This window comes from Thalia democratica, chromosome 4 (genome assembly GCF_965202585.1).
Source record: "Thalia democratica chromosome 4, ktThaDemo2.hap1.1, whole genome shotgun sequence".
In the NCBI taxonomy this organism is placed as follows: Eukaryota; Metazoa; Chordata; class Thaliacea; order Salpida; family Salpidae; genus Thalia; species Thalia democratica.
Window position 1 is genome coordinate 40191588 of NC_139168.1, and position 19759 is coordinate 40211346.

The 19759-nt window shown below is 25.4% G+C and overlaps 1 protein-coding gene across 1 annotated transcript; it reads left to right on the forward strand.

The window, feature by feature from the left end:
* Positions 1 to 699: 699 nt before the first annotated feature.
* Positions 700 to 18420, forward strand: LOC145833362 (neuroligin-4, X-linked-like). The gene is made up of 15 exons (XM_082940543.1): positions 700 to 949; positions 1152 to 1312; positions 2296 to 2345; positions 2433 to 2436; positions 6459 to 6588; positions 11102 to 11332; positions 12082 to 12242; positions 13898 to 14133; positions 14348 to 14487; positions 14886 to 15060; positions 16134 to 16329; positions 16436 to 16518; positions 16963 to 17113; positions 17430 to 17692; positions 18006 to 18420. Exons 1-15 carry the CDS (start codon positions 700 to 702, stop codon positions 18418 to 18420), a joined length of 2646 nt encoding a protein of 881 aa, XP_082796669.1.
* The last annotated feature ends 1339 nt before the right edge of the window (positions 18421 to 19759 follow it).

The window sequence follows — 19759 nt, forward strand, 5'->3', positions numbered from 1 at the left end:
TTTCTTTTTGCATGACTTTGTATGAATTTAAAGCACAAAAGTTTGAAGCTGTAACGTTAAAAAATCGATATCGACACAAACTTCAAAAGCGAATAATAATGACTGACAAGAGCCATTCACGACAACACAAATTAAATAGTCTTCATAACTGCTAAGTGACGTCACAAAAAGAGTAAATATTAAACTTCGTTTTAGATTTTCTTACCCTTAATATTTTTCATAGAGCACACACTTTGACGTTGCATTTTTTTAAAGCTAATTTTGATTCAATTCTAGTTAAATTTTATCAATGTATCATGCTTGTCTCAACTTTCTTTACTTACAAATTTCCAACCGTAACTAATATGACCTTTTGTATAACTTTTTTTCTGTATAAGATTTTCAATTATCTTTTGTTTTAACTCCAGTGGTTTTTTTTTTCATTAAACTTTGATAAATTATTAAGGTATACAGTTTTTAAATTAATTTTGTAATGATATTTTAACACATATGTATATGCTTTAAACAATATAAAAAATGAATACAAAAATTATCTAAGTAATTTTTCTTGAAAAGCTACAAAACAAAAGGATTTAAAACAACTTACTTCTTAAAGGTATCATAAAGTTAATTTATTTAAATCAGCAATATGCAAAAAACATAAACGTGCTTAATTTAAACCGTTTACTTTTTTAGAAAAAAAATAGACTTTATACAAGTATGAACTGTTTCACTACGCTACTTTGCATCTTGACTTTTTCCAACCAAGCAACAGCACAAGATTGCAACGTTAAGAATCTGCGTGATCCAGCATTTACAGTTAAAACAAAGAATGTTGGGAGTTACACGGGATTTTTGCAAAACTATAAGGACCTAAATGATGGCTACGTGGTGAAGTTCTTAGGAGTTCGCTACGTTGAAAGGATGGACAGAAGTCAACGCTTTCAGGAAGCCAGAAAACTTTCTCCTCGTTTAGGTCCGACACTTATTGACTTAAAAACTTGCTTTTTTAATCAGCTAAATATTTTATTGACAATACTAACCTAACTTCATTAGCCACCAATATTCTAATAAAAAGCCAACAACCATGTCTCATAATTTTATTCAGCTTTATAAACATGATTTATTGTTCTTCATTAAATTCTTGAGTAATATTTAAACTTGGAAAACAGACACAGATAAATTTCAAGCCAAGAATTTCGGACCCGCATGCCCGCAACCCGCTCCTTCGAAAGACGACCCTCTGCAACCGATGTGGTTCAGTTCAAATTGCCCTGATGTTAAGAAAATGAAACAGGACGAAGACTGCTTGTTTCTTAACATTTACATTCCAGCATGCAATTTTTTAAGTTAGCTGAACATTTGTACACTTATGCAATTTTCGTATCCAAAACTTTACTAAAGGTTACAAGTGAGTATTAAAAATTTTCTAAACTTAACAACTTTTGGTAAAAAAATTGAATAGGTTAATCTTTTAGTTTACTAGACTTAATAACGTCAAGGAAAGGATATACCATAAGATTTAATCAAGGTAAATATTATTTTTTTACAAAAGTCCGCCGCTTAACTTCGCATTGTTTTAACCCAGGTTCAATATGCGAAAGGTGTGTAGCTGTATAAATTTTAAATTTTTAGCTTTATTTTTCAAAAAACCTTTTGGTCATTTTATGAATTAATGACTTTATTTAGAATAAATTAAACCGAGCTTTATCATACAACAAGAAATATACTAACAATCTTTTGTTACACAGTAATAAGCAGTTTTAAATTGAAAAATTTACAAAAAAAAAAAGATAAATATAAAAAGTTGAGCCAAAAAATGTTAGAAATAAAAATTTTATAAGGTAAATTTAGCTTGTAAATTAGCTGTCAAAGAATTAAAAGGTATTGATTTTGAAAAACAAACAAAAGTCCATCAACTAAAGCTTAAGTTGAATTTTTAAACACCAATTCAACTAGCATCCAATTAAATGCACTAGTGACGGAGTGAAACTAACTTGGTCACTATATAACGATTTTTATTGTCAATGGAAATAAGTCCTAAGATTAACCTAATAAATGATTGATAAAAGTTGGGGTTAGACTATTCTTCTTCTGTTGTTTTTGATTAACATTTTCAACGTATAAGAAGGTATATTTTAGAAAACTAAGCAAAAATTGAAAACGAATTTAACATACTAAGTAAAATAAAGACATATTAATAGTTATGTTGTTTGCATTTTTAAAAGAAAACATGTCCTATTTAATCGTTACAGTCAACAGTATAATTTTTTAAAAAATTCTAGGACATTGGGTAAACCAAAGTTTAAATTATAGAAAAAAATACATATTACCAAGCAAAAATTTATTTATAATCGATTAAAAAAATTAAACAAATAATTGACGTAAATGTCCCACTAACCTTAAAATTAGCAAAATTTCCAAATAAAAGAGGTATTGACTAAGAAATAAACCCCAGTATTTCGTTAAAATAATTATGTTTTAAAGAACTAGGTACGTTCTTGACAAGACAAAAAGATTTTATTACTACAAAAATAAATGACGAGCATAAAGTTATTGTTATAGGAAAATTTATTAATTTTTCAAAAAACAAAAAACTTTAATGTCAATTATTTCCTTATCTTAAAAGCTATCTAAAATGCTTTTTTTTTAATTTAAAGAACGCACCTTTTCCTTTAATTTAAAAAAAAAATTATTTAATTTGGGGTTGGAATTATTTCATGGGGTCCCTCCAAAAATAAAGGTTTTTTTTCGTTTTTTTTTATCAAATGGTATTAGAACCAAAAATAAATATTTTTTTATAAATTTTTTTATTTGATTTCCCTTAGTTTGCATGTTATAAAAACTCGTAAATAGTTATTTTATAAATAATGTTAATATCTTTTACGATTTGGCCCAAAATCAAAATGTAGTATATTACACTATCATTTGCCTTGGCCATTTCCTAGATAAAAATTGATAAAAGGAAAAAAAAAGTTAATAAGAATGTGAATAAACAACAAATTAAATTAAATTATTTTATTTTAATTTAGTTTGATGTAATTCACATTCTTATTAACTTTTTTTTTCCTTTTATCAATTTTTTATCTAGGAAATGGCCAAGGCAAATGATAGTGTAATATACTACATGTTGATTTTGGGCCAAATCGTAAAAGATATTAACATTATTTATAAAATAACTATTTACGAGTTTTTATAACATGCAAACTAAGGAAAATCAAAAAAAAAAATTAAAAAAAAATATTTATTTTTGGTTCTAATACTATTTGATGAAAAAAAACGAAAAAAAACCTTTATTTTTGGAGGGACCCCATGAAATAATTCCAACCCCAAATTAAATAATTTTTTTTTTAAATTAAAGGCAAAGGTGCGTTCTCTAAAATAAAAAAAAACTTTTAAATAGCTTTTAAGATAAGGAAAATAATTGACATTAAAGTTTTATGTTTTTTGAAAAATTAATAAATTTTCCTATAACAATAACTTTATGCTCGTAAATAAATGAGATATTCAATGATGAAGTTAGATAACTTTTTTTTAACGCAAAATTAAATTTTTTCAAATTTTTGATAATCGTAATTTTAATTATATTATTCATCATAAATTTTCAAAATTCCTTAATAGTTTGTTAGTAATGCTTTTGCAGTAAATTTGTGAGCTTGATTTTTTAGACAAATTTTATATTTTTAAAATTTTGAAGATCGATATTTTTCATAAAGCTGCTCAATATTTTTAAAATAGAAACGCCATACTTAATTATGTTTAGGAAGCAATTCAAAAATAATTGGAATAAGATCAAAATTTATCAATTCAAAACCTTTTACTTTTGTTGCTGTTAAGTTTCAAAACAGAATAATTCTAACAATTATTTCCCTTATATTTGTTTGCAAAATAAGTTATCAGCTTAAAGTTTTAAAAATTAACTCAATATACTTTTGAGAAACCACAAAACTCGAATAGTGTCTAAAACACAATATATTTTATTATTAACTTTAGATACACCAACGATTTTTTAAACAAAGGAAAAATACTTTTTAACTTTTATAACTTTACTAAATTACGTACTTTTTTCAACTCTTTAGTGTTTATTAGTGTTAAAACAAATAAGTTTTAGCTGCACCTCACGTACAACCCCTTGTTTGATAAAAATCTTTATCAGAACGAAAATGTTTGTGATATTAGTTAAACATATACTTATGTTCTCCGAAAATTAAATAGTAGTATAGTTTATTGAACGATAAAAAAACGCTCAAAATATTTGGTCTTAGGACCTGGTGCACGAAGAACCTTACAGTTATCGAGTCGCCCACCACGGATAATAACAAAACTGATATAATAACTTACAGTTATTTAAGAAAACTGTGAAGTACAAACTTTTATAAAACAGTAACAACACTCAAATGACAGTTTTTTTTTTGTTATTTACAGATGAATTTAAAAGAAAAAATCAAACCATTAATATGATATAGTTTTTTACAGTACATTTGTACTAGAGTATTGTAAATGTTCGTCTTTTTATTTTTGCAGAGTTTGATTCTTTTGTAAAGGAAGAGCAATTAATCAAAATATAATTATAAATTTGTTTATTTTTTTATATGACAAAAATATCTTATTTTGAATATAAATTTGTTTAAAGAAAGTTTTTAATAGAAGTTTTTTATCATATAACACAAGTTGTAGTATAATAACTCTTGTAATATAAAACTAAAGAAAACTAAACCAGAAATGTATAAAAGTAAAGAAAAAGCTAGCTTTGAAACTAAGAGTTAATTTTAGCTATAAAGTTATGCTTTTATAAGTTAACATATTTCAGTTTTTTTAATATTTTATGGTACTTTTTACTATCTATAATAAAATGAAGTGGACATAATTCAACAGTTTATTTGTGAGTTAAAGGTTTTTATTTTAATTTATTCACTGTCATTTAAAGTGAACGAGAATCCTTTTTTCAAAAAATCTTGTAAATGTCACTGCAAACTTCGTATAAAATATCTTTAATGTAAGAACATTTTTATCCGTGTTAAACATAACATTGATACTTTATTTCTTTATACTGTACACAGTATTACTGTTATGTAAATTCATGTCCTTTGTCAGTTAAAAGAAAACTTTCAAGATCTTAACTTTAACAACTGGATTTAATGTTTCACGGTTTTCATTTAAAAAGTGTATGCTAGATTTTCTTTGACCTTAAGTAACTAAGAAGAGAAACACAAAATTTATTGGTAAATTGTATTAGTTACCTACACAGAATTAGTTCTTAGTATTTGAAGTATATTCGTAAACCGGATTTAATTGAAAAAAAATGTAGAACTTAAATTAAAAGTTTTTTTTATTGAACTATGGAATTTTAAAAGATATGTATACATACAATTTTTATGTGCTAATCACACGTATACCGACTTTTTTTCTTTTAAATAAAACCATAGCACGCTTGTATTTTTGAATAACAAGTTATTTTTTACTACACTTTATATTATTCTAGATTACAAATAATTTAATTAGCTCTATGAACTTCTTGTAATTCAGAATCTTTAGACTAACTATAAACTTCTTAATTTAATTCAAAAGTAAACCTAAAAACATGAATACTGTGAATCTCCTATTTAAAGTATCGAAACGGTAACGGCAAAATAGTACGAGGTTAATGTCAAAAAATACATAAAATGAACTTTAACTAAAAAAATTAATTACGTATTTTTTGATAAAATTTATAGTGTTTGTTTTATTATGCTTTCTTTAAATTTAATACTTTTAAACTTAGTTCATATCAAAGTTAAAAAAAAATCAAAAAGTGTTTATTCTAGTTTTCTGAATCTAAAAGTTTAGCCTTTGAAAAACAGTATTCTTTTAGTTTAATTTATACTAGATTTCATAGACTTAACAAAACTTTATTGAATAATTTTTTTCTAAATAACAGTGGTGTAAATTTAAATTACTTCGATATATTTTTTAATTTTTACCTTAAATTTTAACACAGATACTAAAAAGTAAAAAGATTAAAATAATTTCTTTGGAAGTTTTATTAATTATTCATAGACAAATCAACGCAAGTTTTTCCTATTTTAAAATTTATCAGTTGAACCTACAAAACCATACTTTAACAAGATAGTTTATGATAAAAAAATATAACTTCGTTTTTTAAAATCTATACTTTTAATTTTATGTTTTACAATTAGTTCGGTTTTTTTCTACCACCTACCATAATAACTGTTAAGAGTATAAAACAATATGAGTTAATAAAACCTTGTTACATAATGCTTAACAAAGTTTGTTTGTTTTGTTTACAGACAGCAAAATGAAGTTAGTCAAAAACCTATGTAGTTTTGTATTATAAAATATAACAATTTTTCTTCTGGTTATAAATTTTAGAAATTTAAATAAATAGTAATAAACTGACTTAATAAAAATGCACGTAAAAACAGTAAGTAAATAATAATAGTTTAAAAACCTAACCAACAGATAGGGAAAACCAGGACAAGTTACCAGTAATGATGTACTTTCACGGACACACGTTTGGAACAGGATCAGGAAATTTGTACGATGGTAGCGTGCTAGCTAGCATAGGAAAAGTAATCGTCATCACTTTTAATTATAGGCTTGGCGTGCTTGGTATGTTTATTTTATATGTACAAAATTTTGTATTGTTTATTTTACGTATACAGTTTTACAGTAATGATATTTACAATTAAAAGCTATTTTTAACCACAAAACAAATCAATTACTGCATAACCGACCAAATGCTTTTAAAAGCTTTGAGTTTAAAGTTTTAAAAGTTTTAGAAACAGAAACTCATTGTAGTTTAAATATTAAAAGTTATAAAAGTCTAGCTTTAATTTATTGAGCAACAACTTTTGGAAATCAATAAACTTCAAAATAACGTTGTGATAGTATAACTTGTTACAATCTAATGGTGATAGAGTGCATACATAAAAGTTAAATTTAAAAAAAAAATAAACATACAAGTACTGTTTGTAGTTTACTTTATTTTTTTAAAGTTAAAATAAAACTTTTGTTACTTAAAAGACCACTGATTATTAGTAAAAAATCTTTTTTTTTTCATAACAAGAAAGCTAATAAAGTTTAAGATAGTATTCAACTTGTAAAATTTTAATTTTGTTCCTGTAAAAATTTTATGAAGTTTAAATACAAACATGTAAACATTTTTAACTTCACCAACAAAAAATAAAACTTAGTTGAGCTATTAAACTTTAAAAATTAAAAGGTTTAAATAGCTAAATATAACTAATTGTGATGTAATTTTTCCATACAATTAGTTTAGTTAGTTTATTTACGAAGTATAGTGCAACCATTATTAAGTCTTATAAATAGTTTATTATTTATTTTTGTTAGACTTTTTCTTCTTTTTTTTTTTTTCTTTTCCTTCTAAAGTGATCTTTCTTACTTTAGTTATGAATGAACTTGTTCAGTTTAAAAGCTCTATATCAAAAATTCAAATAACTCTTTTAGGATAGCACTGGTCAGTATATCTGAAAACATGTTGTTGATCACAGTTTTTCAAATAGTACTTTTACTAGCTTAGCAGTTGCCAGAAAATAACGCTTATGTCGCAAATGACGTTATGTAATTTTTTATAATGACTTTCTTTCATTTTGCTAGCCAAGATTAATTTAAATTTTATTATTATTACTTTACTTAGCATTAAAACTACGAATGCTTATCGAATTTATAAATTTTGTATTTTGATTTAAAAGGTAAAAAAAATTGTTTATAAGTTTTCACATATGAACCACAACACACTTTTTTATTTTGTATTACTGCAACATTTGCTTTTACTTACTTCAATATTTGACTAAAACTTTTTTGAAGTAGAAAAGTTCAAACATTCTTTAGTAATTTACTTAGAGCAATATCTTTAATCATTATTTTATCAAAAGAAATCATAATATATACTTTAATTAAATACTAGTCCTAACACATTTTAAATTTAGCTCACTTAATGAGGCTAATGTTTCTAATAATTCGTTTCCAAATTTTTTATCGAACGATAAAAAAGCGCTCAAAAAATTTGGTCTAAAGACCTGATGTACGGAAAAACCTTTCGGTTATCGAGTCGTACACCACATACTTTTACAATTTCTCACGAGCTAAAAAACTTTTTTTTTTTAATCTGAACTTTTAAACTTTAAGAAACAAAACAATCAATAAAATGAAAGAATAAAAAAAAATATTTACGCACAAATGCATTTACAAAACATAAAATGTCATAAGTATTGCGTTCACAAACAAAAGTTGATTATTAACCATTTTTAATATAAAAACCAGAGAACGTGTGGTTTTTCTTTAGTCCTTTGCAATTAAAAAAAAATCAATATGTTTTTCGATAAAAATTTAAAAACGTTAAAACTGACATCAATAACGTTGTATCTTTACTAATCAAGGTTATTGATTCTACCTTAAGAAGCTTACTCATTTGAAAGCTATATAAATAAATAATCAATTTAGTATTTAGGTTTACAGATATATTTAAGGGAACAAAATTATTATTATGAACATTTGATAATTGTTGTATATTTTTTAAGTTTAGATTATTGCACAATTTAATTCGGCTTATGTAACAAAAAAAAGTTCATCATTCTGAATTTAACCTTTTGTAAGTAAAATTGTATACATAAAATGTAATATAGCTGCACATATTCTTACATACGCATGATAAAGGTATTTACTGTATAAATATTTCAAAAAATTAAATAAGAGAAACAAAAATTAATCAAAAAACTGTAGTTTTTCGAACTAATTGCATAAAAAATTCTAAAAGTATGATAAAAGTATTTAATTATTTTACATAATGTGTCTCAAAGTAAATAAATAAATATTTATATCTTAAAGTAACTAAAAAACATTAAAATAGTCTGTAAACTGATGATTTTGTATATTAGACATTATCTGTGTTTGGTAAAACACTTAAGGTTAAGGCACATTAGTATTTTTTCAATACATCTCTAAGAAAGAGATAAAAAAATTAGTTATTTCATCTTTAACATCTTTGGAAAATCTTTAAGACCGGTACTCTTCCGAATAGTTGTAACTTTGTCCTAATATAAAAAAGTTTCTGCTAGCAACGATAAATTTAGTACAGTGTTTTAATCATAGTATAACTGTATTATTCGTTTACCCTTTGCTTTTTAAAACATAAAAAATGTTTTGCTTTTCTTACAAGTACAATGAACTACTGGTTCCCTTCGTCGAGAAAATACAAGTTTTTATGTATGCATGAGTAGTATGAATTTAAATACATCAAAAATTTAAAGAAAATTTTTTTTTTCTTTTTGCGTACTGTAAATTATAAAGTTTTGTAAATGATAGTACATTTATTGTTAATTGTTTGATAACGAACTATTTTGTATTCTTGATCTTAACAAGCTTGAGAAGCGATACGCTAAACTAGTTTTTTAAATAAACACTTCAGTCCATAGAAATTAGGATAATTTACAGTGCAAAAATATCCCCAAAAATTAAATTAAACAAGGTTTAAGTGGACTAATTGTTTCAGGAAAGTTTTTTTTTCTTTGCGCAACTTATCTTGACGGTTAAGTTAATCTTGATGACAAAGTTACTTTAAATGGCTAACTCACCCTTGTTAGCTAATTCATTTTTGATGGCTAGCTCAGTTTTTATAGCCAAATAACTACGGTAGCTCGTCAATACTCAGTTAGTAATAGAGTTTCTAAGGTGTATTTTTTAAAAACAAATTTACATTTTGAACACAACGTTTTTTAGATAAAAAGTGCGAACTCAACGAAAAGTGCGAACTTAAGACGCGTTAGTTCAAGAGAAAGATTAATGTACTTAATTTTTAACTTAGTATATTTATACAAAAAACAAGACACTGGAGAACATATAAACTTGAATATTAGCACTAGCAATGTATAATTTTTATTTTCAATTGACTACGAATTAACGTTGAGTATTTGCAAAAAATGTTTGCGCATTTTAACGTAGTAGACTAAAATGTTGACTAAATGCAAATATAAGGCAAAACTACATATTAACCTTACACTATTTTACTAAAACTAATGTTTATTTTAAGAAAATAAACATGTACTAGAAATTCTGCAAAAATGTTATTTGGTTATTCTACTAAAAACAGGGATAGATTTATTCAGTCTAAAATGGATTAACAGACCAGTGAAAAATCATTTGAAACTAACTTTGTTCTATAATCTATAATCTTGTTTTTTACATCTGTTCTAAACTTAAGACACATATTTAATTTTTTTTTATTTAATAATATGAAATTAATGATCGCTCTGATATTTTACTGCTATAGGTTGCAATGATTTTTTTTATAAAAAGTTTATCTTTGTTTTAGTTAAATACTTTTGTTCTACTTACTAGTATAACTGGTACAAGATACATTTTTAGCAGCTTGCATTAGTTTAAAATTATTTTTTTTACAATAAATAACCGGAAAATGGGTAAAACTTTAACATACAAAGCATAATTAACTTTTGTATACTTAGAAGTTTTATTTAAATTTATTTTGTTGTGAAAATTATAACTTTAAAAAGTAAAACTTTTATTACACTGTTTTAATTTTCTCTAAAAAAAATTTTCTTTTAATTTTTTTTTTCATACTTTCTGAGTTTTTTCTTTAGACCAAATAAAATACATTAAAAACTATAATCAACATAACCGTTTCATATATCTAGAGACAATATAACATTAAATATAACTAGAAAATTATTTCACATTTAAAGCCTAAGCTTTTTTTTTGTACTGAATCAATTTTTACAAATTAGAAAATAAATTCTTTATCAAAACTACCTATCACCTAGAATAAGTTTCAGACGTTAATTTTTAAATAAAGTTAAACAAATATAGAGTTTGATTTACATAAATAATTTTATTAGGTATTATTACCTTTTACTGACTTATGTTTAAACTTTATGAATTAATGACTAAAGTTTTTTTTCTAGGTTATAAAATAAAGTAAAATATATTATAATAAAACTTTGTCATTTTATTGTAAATAATTACAAATTATACTATGAGTATCATAAAAAAAATTAAAATTTCCACGTAAAAACACCCAAAAGATTAAGAGAGTTCAAAAATCAATTAGCCGAAAAATAATAAAATCAATAAACTACAACATCAACAGGCTTTCTCAGTGACGGAACGAACAAAGTTTCTATGAACATCGGACTGAGCGACCAAGTAAAATGTCTCGACTGGATAAGAGACAACATCGAGTCTTTCGGAGGCGACAGAAAGAAGATAACAGTGTTCGGTTCCGGATCGGGCGCCTCTTCGATCGGACTGCTCATGCTGAGCATGAGGGCCGAGCTACCTCTAGCCGAGGGAGGTCAGGACGGCAATAATGCTTTCGAAGGTACACATCAATCAACGATTGATTGTCGCCACGCATGATTTGTTGTCGTGTAAAATTTGTTTTGTTACTTTTTTAAGGGAAAATAGCTTTTTTTCAATAATAAAATTAGCGTTTTAGAGTTATAGGCCGAAGAAAGTATCAATTTAATGTTTTTCACAGCTACGAGTAACTAGTTTTTGCTAATAGATAACGTAGAAAATTTATTTTTGTTTGCTTAGAAGGAAACTGCGTTATTAATTTCGTAGTAAATACATTAAAATGATGTACTACGGTAGGTTCTTTATTTTAAAAGACTTTTCTTTACAGAGCTTTTAATTTTAATACAGTAGGGACATCAACAAAGTACGTACTTTGAACCTAAGTAAAAATGCATAACTTACGTGAAATGCGTACCTTACAGTTTCGATACAATTTTAACCGTGTTCACAGCAAATAATAGTTAATATACACTTCTTTAAAAAAATACTGTATACTTTAATTAAGAATTACTAAACTTCTTAAAAACAAAGTGTACTTGCAATGATCATAAAAAAATCGTATTTAAGTTGGTTTACTTTTGTTATTTAAATAAAAGATTATGATTTTTTCCTAAAATTAAAAATGATTGCAAGAAGAGTATAAGTTTTTAACAAATTAAATGATTTTATTTAATTACAAAACAATGTATGTTTTTTTTTATGCATGCTAGTAATGTATATTTAAAACGTATAAAAAAAACATTTTGGTTGAAACATTTTTAACTACTCTAGGAAAGTTTCTGAGAGCCATACTTCAAAGCGGCTCGCCGCTATCTACAACGGCAATAAACTTAAATCCAAAACGATCGTTCGATTCATTTGTAAACAGTTCAGCCATCGACTGCTACAAAAATGACACGAAAAGTATTATTGCTTGTTTGAAAACAAAATCAGCCAGGTTTTTTTTGTTTAATGTAGCTTGTTTATTTTTCCAATGTTAAAGCTTATTTAAACTCAAAATTAAACCAAACATTACAGATGTTTATTTTCTACACCTTTTAGTAATATTTAATAGAATTTCCAAAATGTATTAAAGTTTGTTGTACGTAGATTTTGAAAAAGAAAGTTAAATATTTTAAACTAAAACTATTCATAACTTTGAGTATTGTTATAAAAACAAATACTTTTTAAAAATATCCTACTTATCTAACTGTAAATTTCATCCTTGGCTAACTTTTACTTTTTCCAGTGATCTAGTGACTGCAGAACCAACCAAAAACGAGTATCCATGGAGTTTTTCACCAACGATTGGAGATGACTACGTTGGAAAAAGTCCAAGAAAGCTTATGGAAATTTCAGAATTTATAAATTACGAAGTAAATATAAATTGCAAAAACCTTTTTTTTTTCATTAGATATTTTAAACTAGTTTTACTTTATACTTATAATTGCAGACATTCTATTTTTTAAATCCCTAGTATTACGTAAATATTTTTAAGTTAAAAGAAAAATTCACGTAAATTTCTGAGAGTTTACTATTTTTAAATTTCCAATAATAGCACTTTTGATTAAAGTTAATGTACAATTTTCAAAAATATTTAAAAATATTCTCTAAATTTTACAACAGTTGAATACTTAACTTTTTCATTTTTATGTTGTACTATTGTAGGGGCAGTACGGCCCGCTGACGTTTTTTAAATTTTAATCGAAACAGGACCACCAAGGTCAATATTAAAAAAATTGTTCTTGTAAATTTAATGTTATTAATGTAAAACTCCAGCCAAGGGTTGCCAAAACTAAATGACTCCAAATTTTTGATAAAAAATATGTGTGTTTTAGCTTAAACTATTACGCGCGAGAAAGTTTTAGTATACAAATTATTGTATTTATAAAATTCGTATTGATTCAGCCCATGGTTTTAATAGATTTAGAATTGTAAATACTTAATAAACACTTAAAATTTCATACTTAAAAATTTATATGAGTTAAATGAATTCGAAGTATAGTGATTAATCTGATCCATAAAGTTAGTATCCGGCCGGATCTGAATCTGAAAAGGCATTATCCGGTCGGGTTCAGATACTGGATCCGGTAGATCACTAGTTTGAAATGCTCCGGCCCGTTAATGACTTAATTTTTTCGGATCGGGCCCACCGATTGTGAACGTTACCCGCCACTATACTTTTGTTATATGTTCTACATTTTACGTAATTTTTTTTAACGAGTAGCTCGTAAAACTTTTATACTTTTATTCAACCAAAAAAAAAGAATAATTTAGAAACAAAAATATTTTGGTACTGATAAAGAAAATCATTATGCAAAAAATTACAAATTTTTAAGTAGTTAAATAACTAGCAAAAATAAGTATAAACAGCACATTTTATATTTTGTTGTGTATTATATTATTACGATATATTCTATTATAGTACTAGTTATACTTTTTTAATTAACTCATTAATTCTTCTAAAACTTTTAATTGTCTTCATCGTTTATTTGTAATAACAAAAACTTCCTTATTTCCAATTGATTCTGTTTTTTTAATTTAGTATGAGTATAAACATTCAGAAGTTAAAATACTTTCATTATTCTTACAAAGTATCTAACTTAAGGTAATGATTGGAGTAACGTCAGATAATGGATTAGGACTTACTAAGAACCGTCTTTCATTGTTTTCGAATGAAACTTGCAATCTTTCAAATGGATTCACAGACAATGTAGTATATGGAGAAAAACAGTTTCTCAATGATGTTCAAAATTTTGTCTCTGTTAATTACCCAAATAGAAATTTTACAGATTTTGTTAGGGACAGCATTAGATTTGTTTACACTGACTGGAATAACAAACTGTTGGTTGTTTTTTATTTTATTTTGAATTTGTTTATTAAGTTTTATTAATTACTTTGAAGTTTATGCATTAAATTTTTAACATAAAGTGTATAGCAAATAACTTTGAAAATTCAATACTTGTTTTGAACAGAATTCTAGTTAAACAATATACAAAATAAGTATTCTGAAGTTGCTTTCATGTGATAATTATATACCTATATGTTTATTTTTTAGCCCAGAAAATAAACGTTGGATGAAATCATTAATTGATATGTACACAGACCAACAATTTGTTCTCCCAGCTATTGAAGCAGCTGAGTTGCATTCTAAAGATCTTAATGAAGTGTACTTTTACATATTTAGCCAAAACCCTGGTAACCAATTATATATTGTCTTTATATCCTTAAAATTAAGTTTTAACTATGTTTATAATACAATATACTAATATAAATGTTTTTTTAAAGTTTTTAAGCATAAACAATGTTTTTAACTAATAAAAACTTTCTGGCTCAAATACTTTTTTGAAATTGTTTTTATTTTAAGACTTAATTCGTAATCAAATAATTTTTTAATTTGTTTTGTTGTTTAGATTTTCTCATTTTTTTGATGTTTTTTTTAAATCAATTTTAAGTCGTAAAAAATTTGTTTAATGAACTTTAAAGAAAATCATTAACCATGGACTTAACAAATTGATTGTATCTTCTTCATTGTACACTTTATGAATTGTGCATAGTTTTTGAGTTAAATAATTAATAGCAGTTATTACTGGTAGGCAGAAGCATAGGAAGAGATTGGTTAGGAGCGATAAATGGAGATGAACTTCCTTATGTCTTTGGTGCGCCTTATCTTAAAAAAGGAATGAGTCTCTTTCCTTACAAGTTTAACGATAACGATAGAACGGTTTCTACAGCAATGATTACATACTTTTCAAACTTCGCTTATAACGGGTTAAATTTTTCATTAATGCATGTTAAAGCAGTTATCAAACAGCTAAATCATGTTTATATTTTTTACCAACAAAAAAATACGTTTTGTTTCAGTTTTTTAGATTTAGTTTAGTTTAAAAAACAAATACTAATTAAACTATACACTGTCAAAAATATAATTTTGCTAAATTTTACTGACTGCTTTATAATTACAAAACTATTGCTTTTTAAGTTGAACGAAAATTTATTTAATTTAGTTTTTATGATATACAAAGAAAAAGCATTGACGAAAATAAGAACATTTCTAAAGCATGGAGCTAAAAGTAGTTATTCTAGTTATTACGATTCAATCCAGTATAGAACATTGTAAAATCTAAACAAGGATTTTTATATGTCCGTAGGCTAAAACCGACCCGCAAGTTAGATACTTCTGGCTCAAAACGTATTTTTTAGCTTGAAAACATCTTGTGCAAACAAAGAAATTTTTGTTTTTTTTATAACAGTAGATTTCAAACGTATTTATAATTTTAATTTCAGTACAAAGTAGTGCTTATTAGATAATCATTCCAAAACAATTTTGCAACTAATAATTATTTTAAACCGTAAACTATTTTCGAATATAACGCGACTGGCAAAGATCGTTTGTTACTATGTCCAGCCCGCAAAAGACAAATCCAGTAAATCTCGCCCGCCGACTAAATTTTTTTTCACCCCCATCATGAGTTATATATAAATAAAATCTTTTCGAAGTTTTATTAATCAGATAATCTTGAATGTTTTGAACTATCCGCACTGGTAGATCTCTAATCAAAACTCCTTAGAAACTATCAAAACAATAAAATATACTACGTACTTATGTATTTTTTAGAATAATAAACAGTTTTTATATACAAATTTGTCTACTAGTACTAACCTTAAAAGAACTGGTATTATAAAAAACTAAGTTTATTTATTAAATACAAGTTTCTTAAAAAGAATATTTTTCTACTTTTAGAATAGCTAGATATGAATTTAAAAAGTTGCTAAATAAAATTTAAACGAAGTTTTCTACATTCGGGTAAAATAACTTCATCTTAAAAAACATATACTCATAGTGACCCGAACATGGGACAGAAGCTTGAAAACAGATTTAATACTGGAAGTCCGACGAAGTTTGACAAAGTGGATTGGAAAGTGTACAAAAACGACACGAAATTTTATCTAAACATCAGATACGATCCACGTCTAAGTAGTTATTACAGGAGTGACAAAACAGCGTTCTGGAGATCGTTTGTACCTGCAATTTCTTTGGTAGTGTTTAGTACAACTTACTTTTTTTGCTTAGTTACTAAAAGTTTTACTGAAATGATATACTATTTAAAAAAAAATTTTTTGTTAAGCCTTAACAAAAATTTAGAAAAAGGTTCAACCACCGGCTTGTGTAGTAGTTCCTGCCACAAAACCAAAAGTGCCTGATTATTACACAACACAAAATAAAAAGTTTGTTTTATAGTTTTTTCTCTCTTTGATTAAATAATTAGACTACTTATGAACTAACTTAAAAAATTTTAAACGATTTCAAAGTCAAATGAGAGTTGATACAGTAATTGTCTTGGTAAGTAATAAATAAACTAAATGGATTTTTTTTGACTACATCGAATATTAACTTTTCAAAAATGTATTTCATATAAAACTTTGTAATGATAAAAACTTACAAAAAAGTTATACTATAAACTATTTTTTTGTTTAAATTTTTTTTTAAATATCTTATTTAAGGTAAATCATAAGTTATTAAGTTTTTTGCTTTACAAAGCAGAAACAAAATGTAAATAATAATTGCATAAAACTGTTTTTATTTTTAAAGAAACACAGAAGCAGAAACGTAAGTTGTTAAAGTGCTACCTAAATAATTTAGCAATTATCGTAACAAATGCTTTTAAAAAGGTCTAAAAAAAAGAAGAACCACTGCGAAGAACAGAGCGACACCATGTGCAAAATTGTTGCGATTTCTATAGCAGTTTTCTTGTTTTGTGTCAGCGCAGTAATATTTGCCATAATGAGCTACCAAAAAGACAAACATCGCTTTCAACTCGAGGTTGTTAACTTTTGTTTTTATTGAAATTGTTTAAGTTTTGCATAGTTTTTTTGTCTAACTTTTTTTAATTAAGCTAGAGTGTTGAAAATTATAAATGCATACTGCTTATAAATGTTTAGTATCTTGTTCATTTTGTTTTACCTAAAACAATTGTGAATAAAAACTGTTTATAAAATCTTTTAAGTCGTAATTGAACTACAAAAATACCAAAATTTAACATTAATAAAACATTAATCAATAATACATTAATAAATAGTAAAAGTGTTTAAATATACATAATTGTTTTCTTTATCGAAAACAAAAGTTTTAAACGTAGCAGAAGTTGAAGACTGACTTGAAAAGTTCACAAAAAAAGCAACAACCTAAGCGTCATAAAACGGAAGAAAAGTCATCAAAAGCCTCAAAACGTGCAAAGTTAAAAGAACCACAAAAGTCTCAAAATAATCCGGCACAACCTGTTACGTTACCGATGAAGTCATGTTTGAAGACGGGTACGAGTAAATCTGAAGACTCTCGTAAAAAAATAATGATTGATCAGCATGCACACACAATGAGAATTAACATGATGTCGACTGAGAGGTCTTTTAACCTATGTGGGCTTTATTTTAAAAGCGTTTTAAATGTTTTGAAAGTGTTTAAATGCCAGCTCTTTTTTTTTGTTAAGTTTGTCAAATTTTTTGAAAGACCTGCTTCATGATTGCAAATATGTTGTAAGGTGTTTTTTGTATTTATTAATCTCGTAGTTCAGTATTCTTCAATTTAAAGCTTAAAGCTTTAATTGTTTAATTTATATATAAAAATCATTTGAAAAAAATTAAATTTATGACAGTTTAAAACTTTAGAATAGTTTAAAGTTGATTCTTTATGTAAAAAAATGTTTTTTTTTGTAAAGGTTTGCCGAAATTGAAGGTATTAGATGTATAAACTTGAATAAGAGAAGATGTAACTCTGCCCTAGCAACCACACTTCTCAAAATCCCTGACAACCAAGAAACGATGACAAAAAACTACTTAGGACACGTTGGTGATCCAACCCAGTATAGAAATCATAAGGGAAAGAAAGAAATGTTACAAGGCAAGGAAATTTACAAGCCACTCGATGGAAGTGTTCGCAGTTTAACGCTAAACAGAGCGGAATTCACTCGCCCTCAAACAATGAGGGGCCAAGGAGTTTCCGTCATGAACACGAAGCGACCTTTGTTTCAGTCTCAAGTCATGGCAGAGTCTGACAGAAAACCTCTCATAGTTCTCGATTCTGATAGAAAACCTTTGATAAACAAAAAGGAGCTTTTTGGACAGCCTCACTGAAGGATTGCATGTTTTGAGACGGAGGCTTGTTTTTGGTAAAATTTGTTAAGACTATTTTGAATTGAGTTTCACCATAGATGTATTTGTAATTTTGCAAGAAAATAATAAATTTGATTGAAAACTAAAACTATTTAAAGATAGAAATTTTATTAGTTTCACGAAACTTTTTCGATTTAAATCAAATTTAAACCATATAAAAACTCATTTTTTACTTTTATTTTTCTAGTTTTTTTTTGAAAATTATTTTTTTTTTTAAACTGTAAAACTTATTTAACATATTCAGTAATATTTACTGCTTATAATCGATTTTGTATGTGTTGAGTTTTAATTTAAATTTAAAGGTACAAGCTAAACATAGATCGCAAATATACAGCACAGTTTACTAAAATTTGTATAGTACAGACGTTTTTAAACAAATTCTTACTTTAAAAGGTAAAGTTCAGTTTAAGCTATTTAATTATGTTTTAAGCATCTCAGAGAATTATTTTCAAACTTTTAAACAATTAACTACTAATATATAACCAACTATTCTTTATTTAAATTTATATATTCATATATTTTAGTTTAGAAAACAACTATCAAATTTTAACATTATTGGTAAGTATAAGTAATAAAAGTTAAAAAAAAATGTTTTAGAAAGTAATTAAAAGCTATACTTTTTGTTAAAATAATCTAACTTAATTAGAAGAATTTTAATATCGCTAATGACTTAGTTAAGTATTTATGATGTAAATGATTTTTTCAAAGCAATGAAACATAGTTTTAAACTGTTCATTTTGTAAAAAAAAATCCTAAAACATTTATACTAAACAAATAATAATTTATAAATAGTTGTGATTATGCCTTTAATTTAGTTTATATAACGGTTTAAAGTAAAAATTTATACCTAACTGTTAAATAAACAGCAAAGTTTTAAATAAATTAAAAAATTGTTTATACACGAAAAAAATTAAACAAAATAAGAAAAACACACATTATAATTATTAACTTAACGAACTAGTATATAGTAAACTTTCTGTAATTTGATTGATCAACTATTTAGTTTTGTACAACATCTAAAAAAAAGATGCAATAAAAATAGTAAAATAATGCTTCAACTTATCAAATTTTGTAAAACTATAATAAACAACTAAGTTTTGTTTTACTTAAATTTACTAACTAAAAAAACTAGGTGTATAAAAAAACTTTTAATTTCAATAAGCATAAAAGCTAAAATTTTGTTTAAGTGGAAAAAAAAATTGACTAAGCTGTTGAATGATTAGAGTTAACCAAACAAAAAATAACAAAATATTTTACTTAACAAAAATGCAAACGATGACTATTTTTTTAAAAGTTATAG

Bases quoted from the DNA above. Each gene is read 5' to 3' on its own strand.
- LOC145833362 (XM_082940543.1), top strand. From the start codon at position 700: ATGAACTGTTTCACTACGCTACTTTGCATCTTGACTTTTTCCAACCAA. The intron at 14,134-14,347 runs GTTGGTTGTTTT...TTTATTTTTTAG, and splicing joins ACTGACTGGAATAACAAACT to CCCAGAAAATAAACGTTGGA. The intron at 17,114-17,429 runs GTTGTTAACTTT...TTTTAAACGTAG, and splicing joins AACATCGCTTTCAACTCGAG to CAGAAGTTGAAGACTGACTT.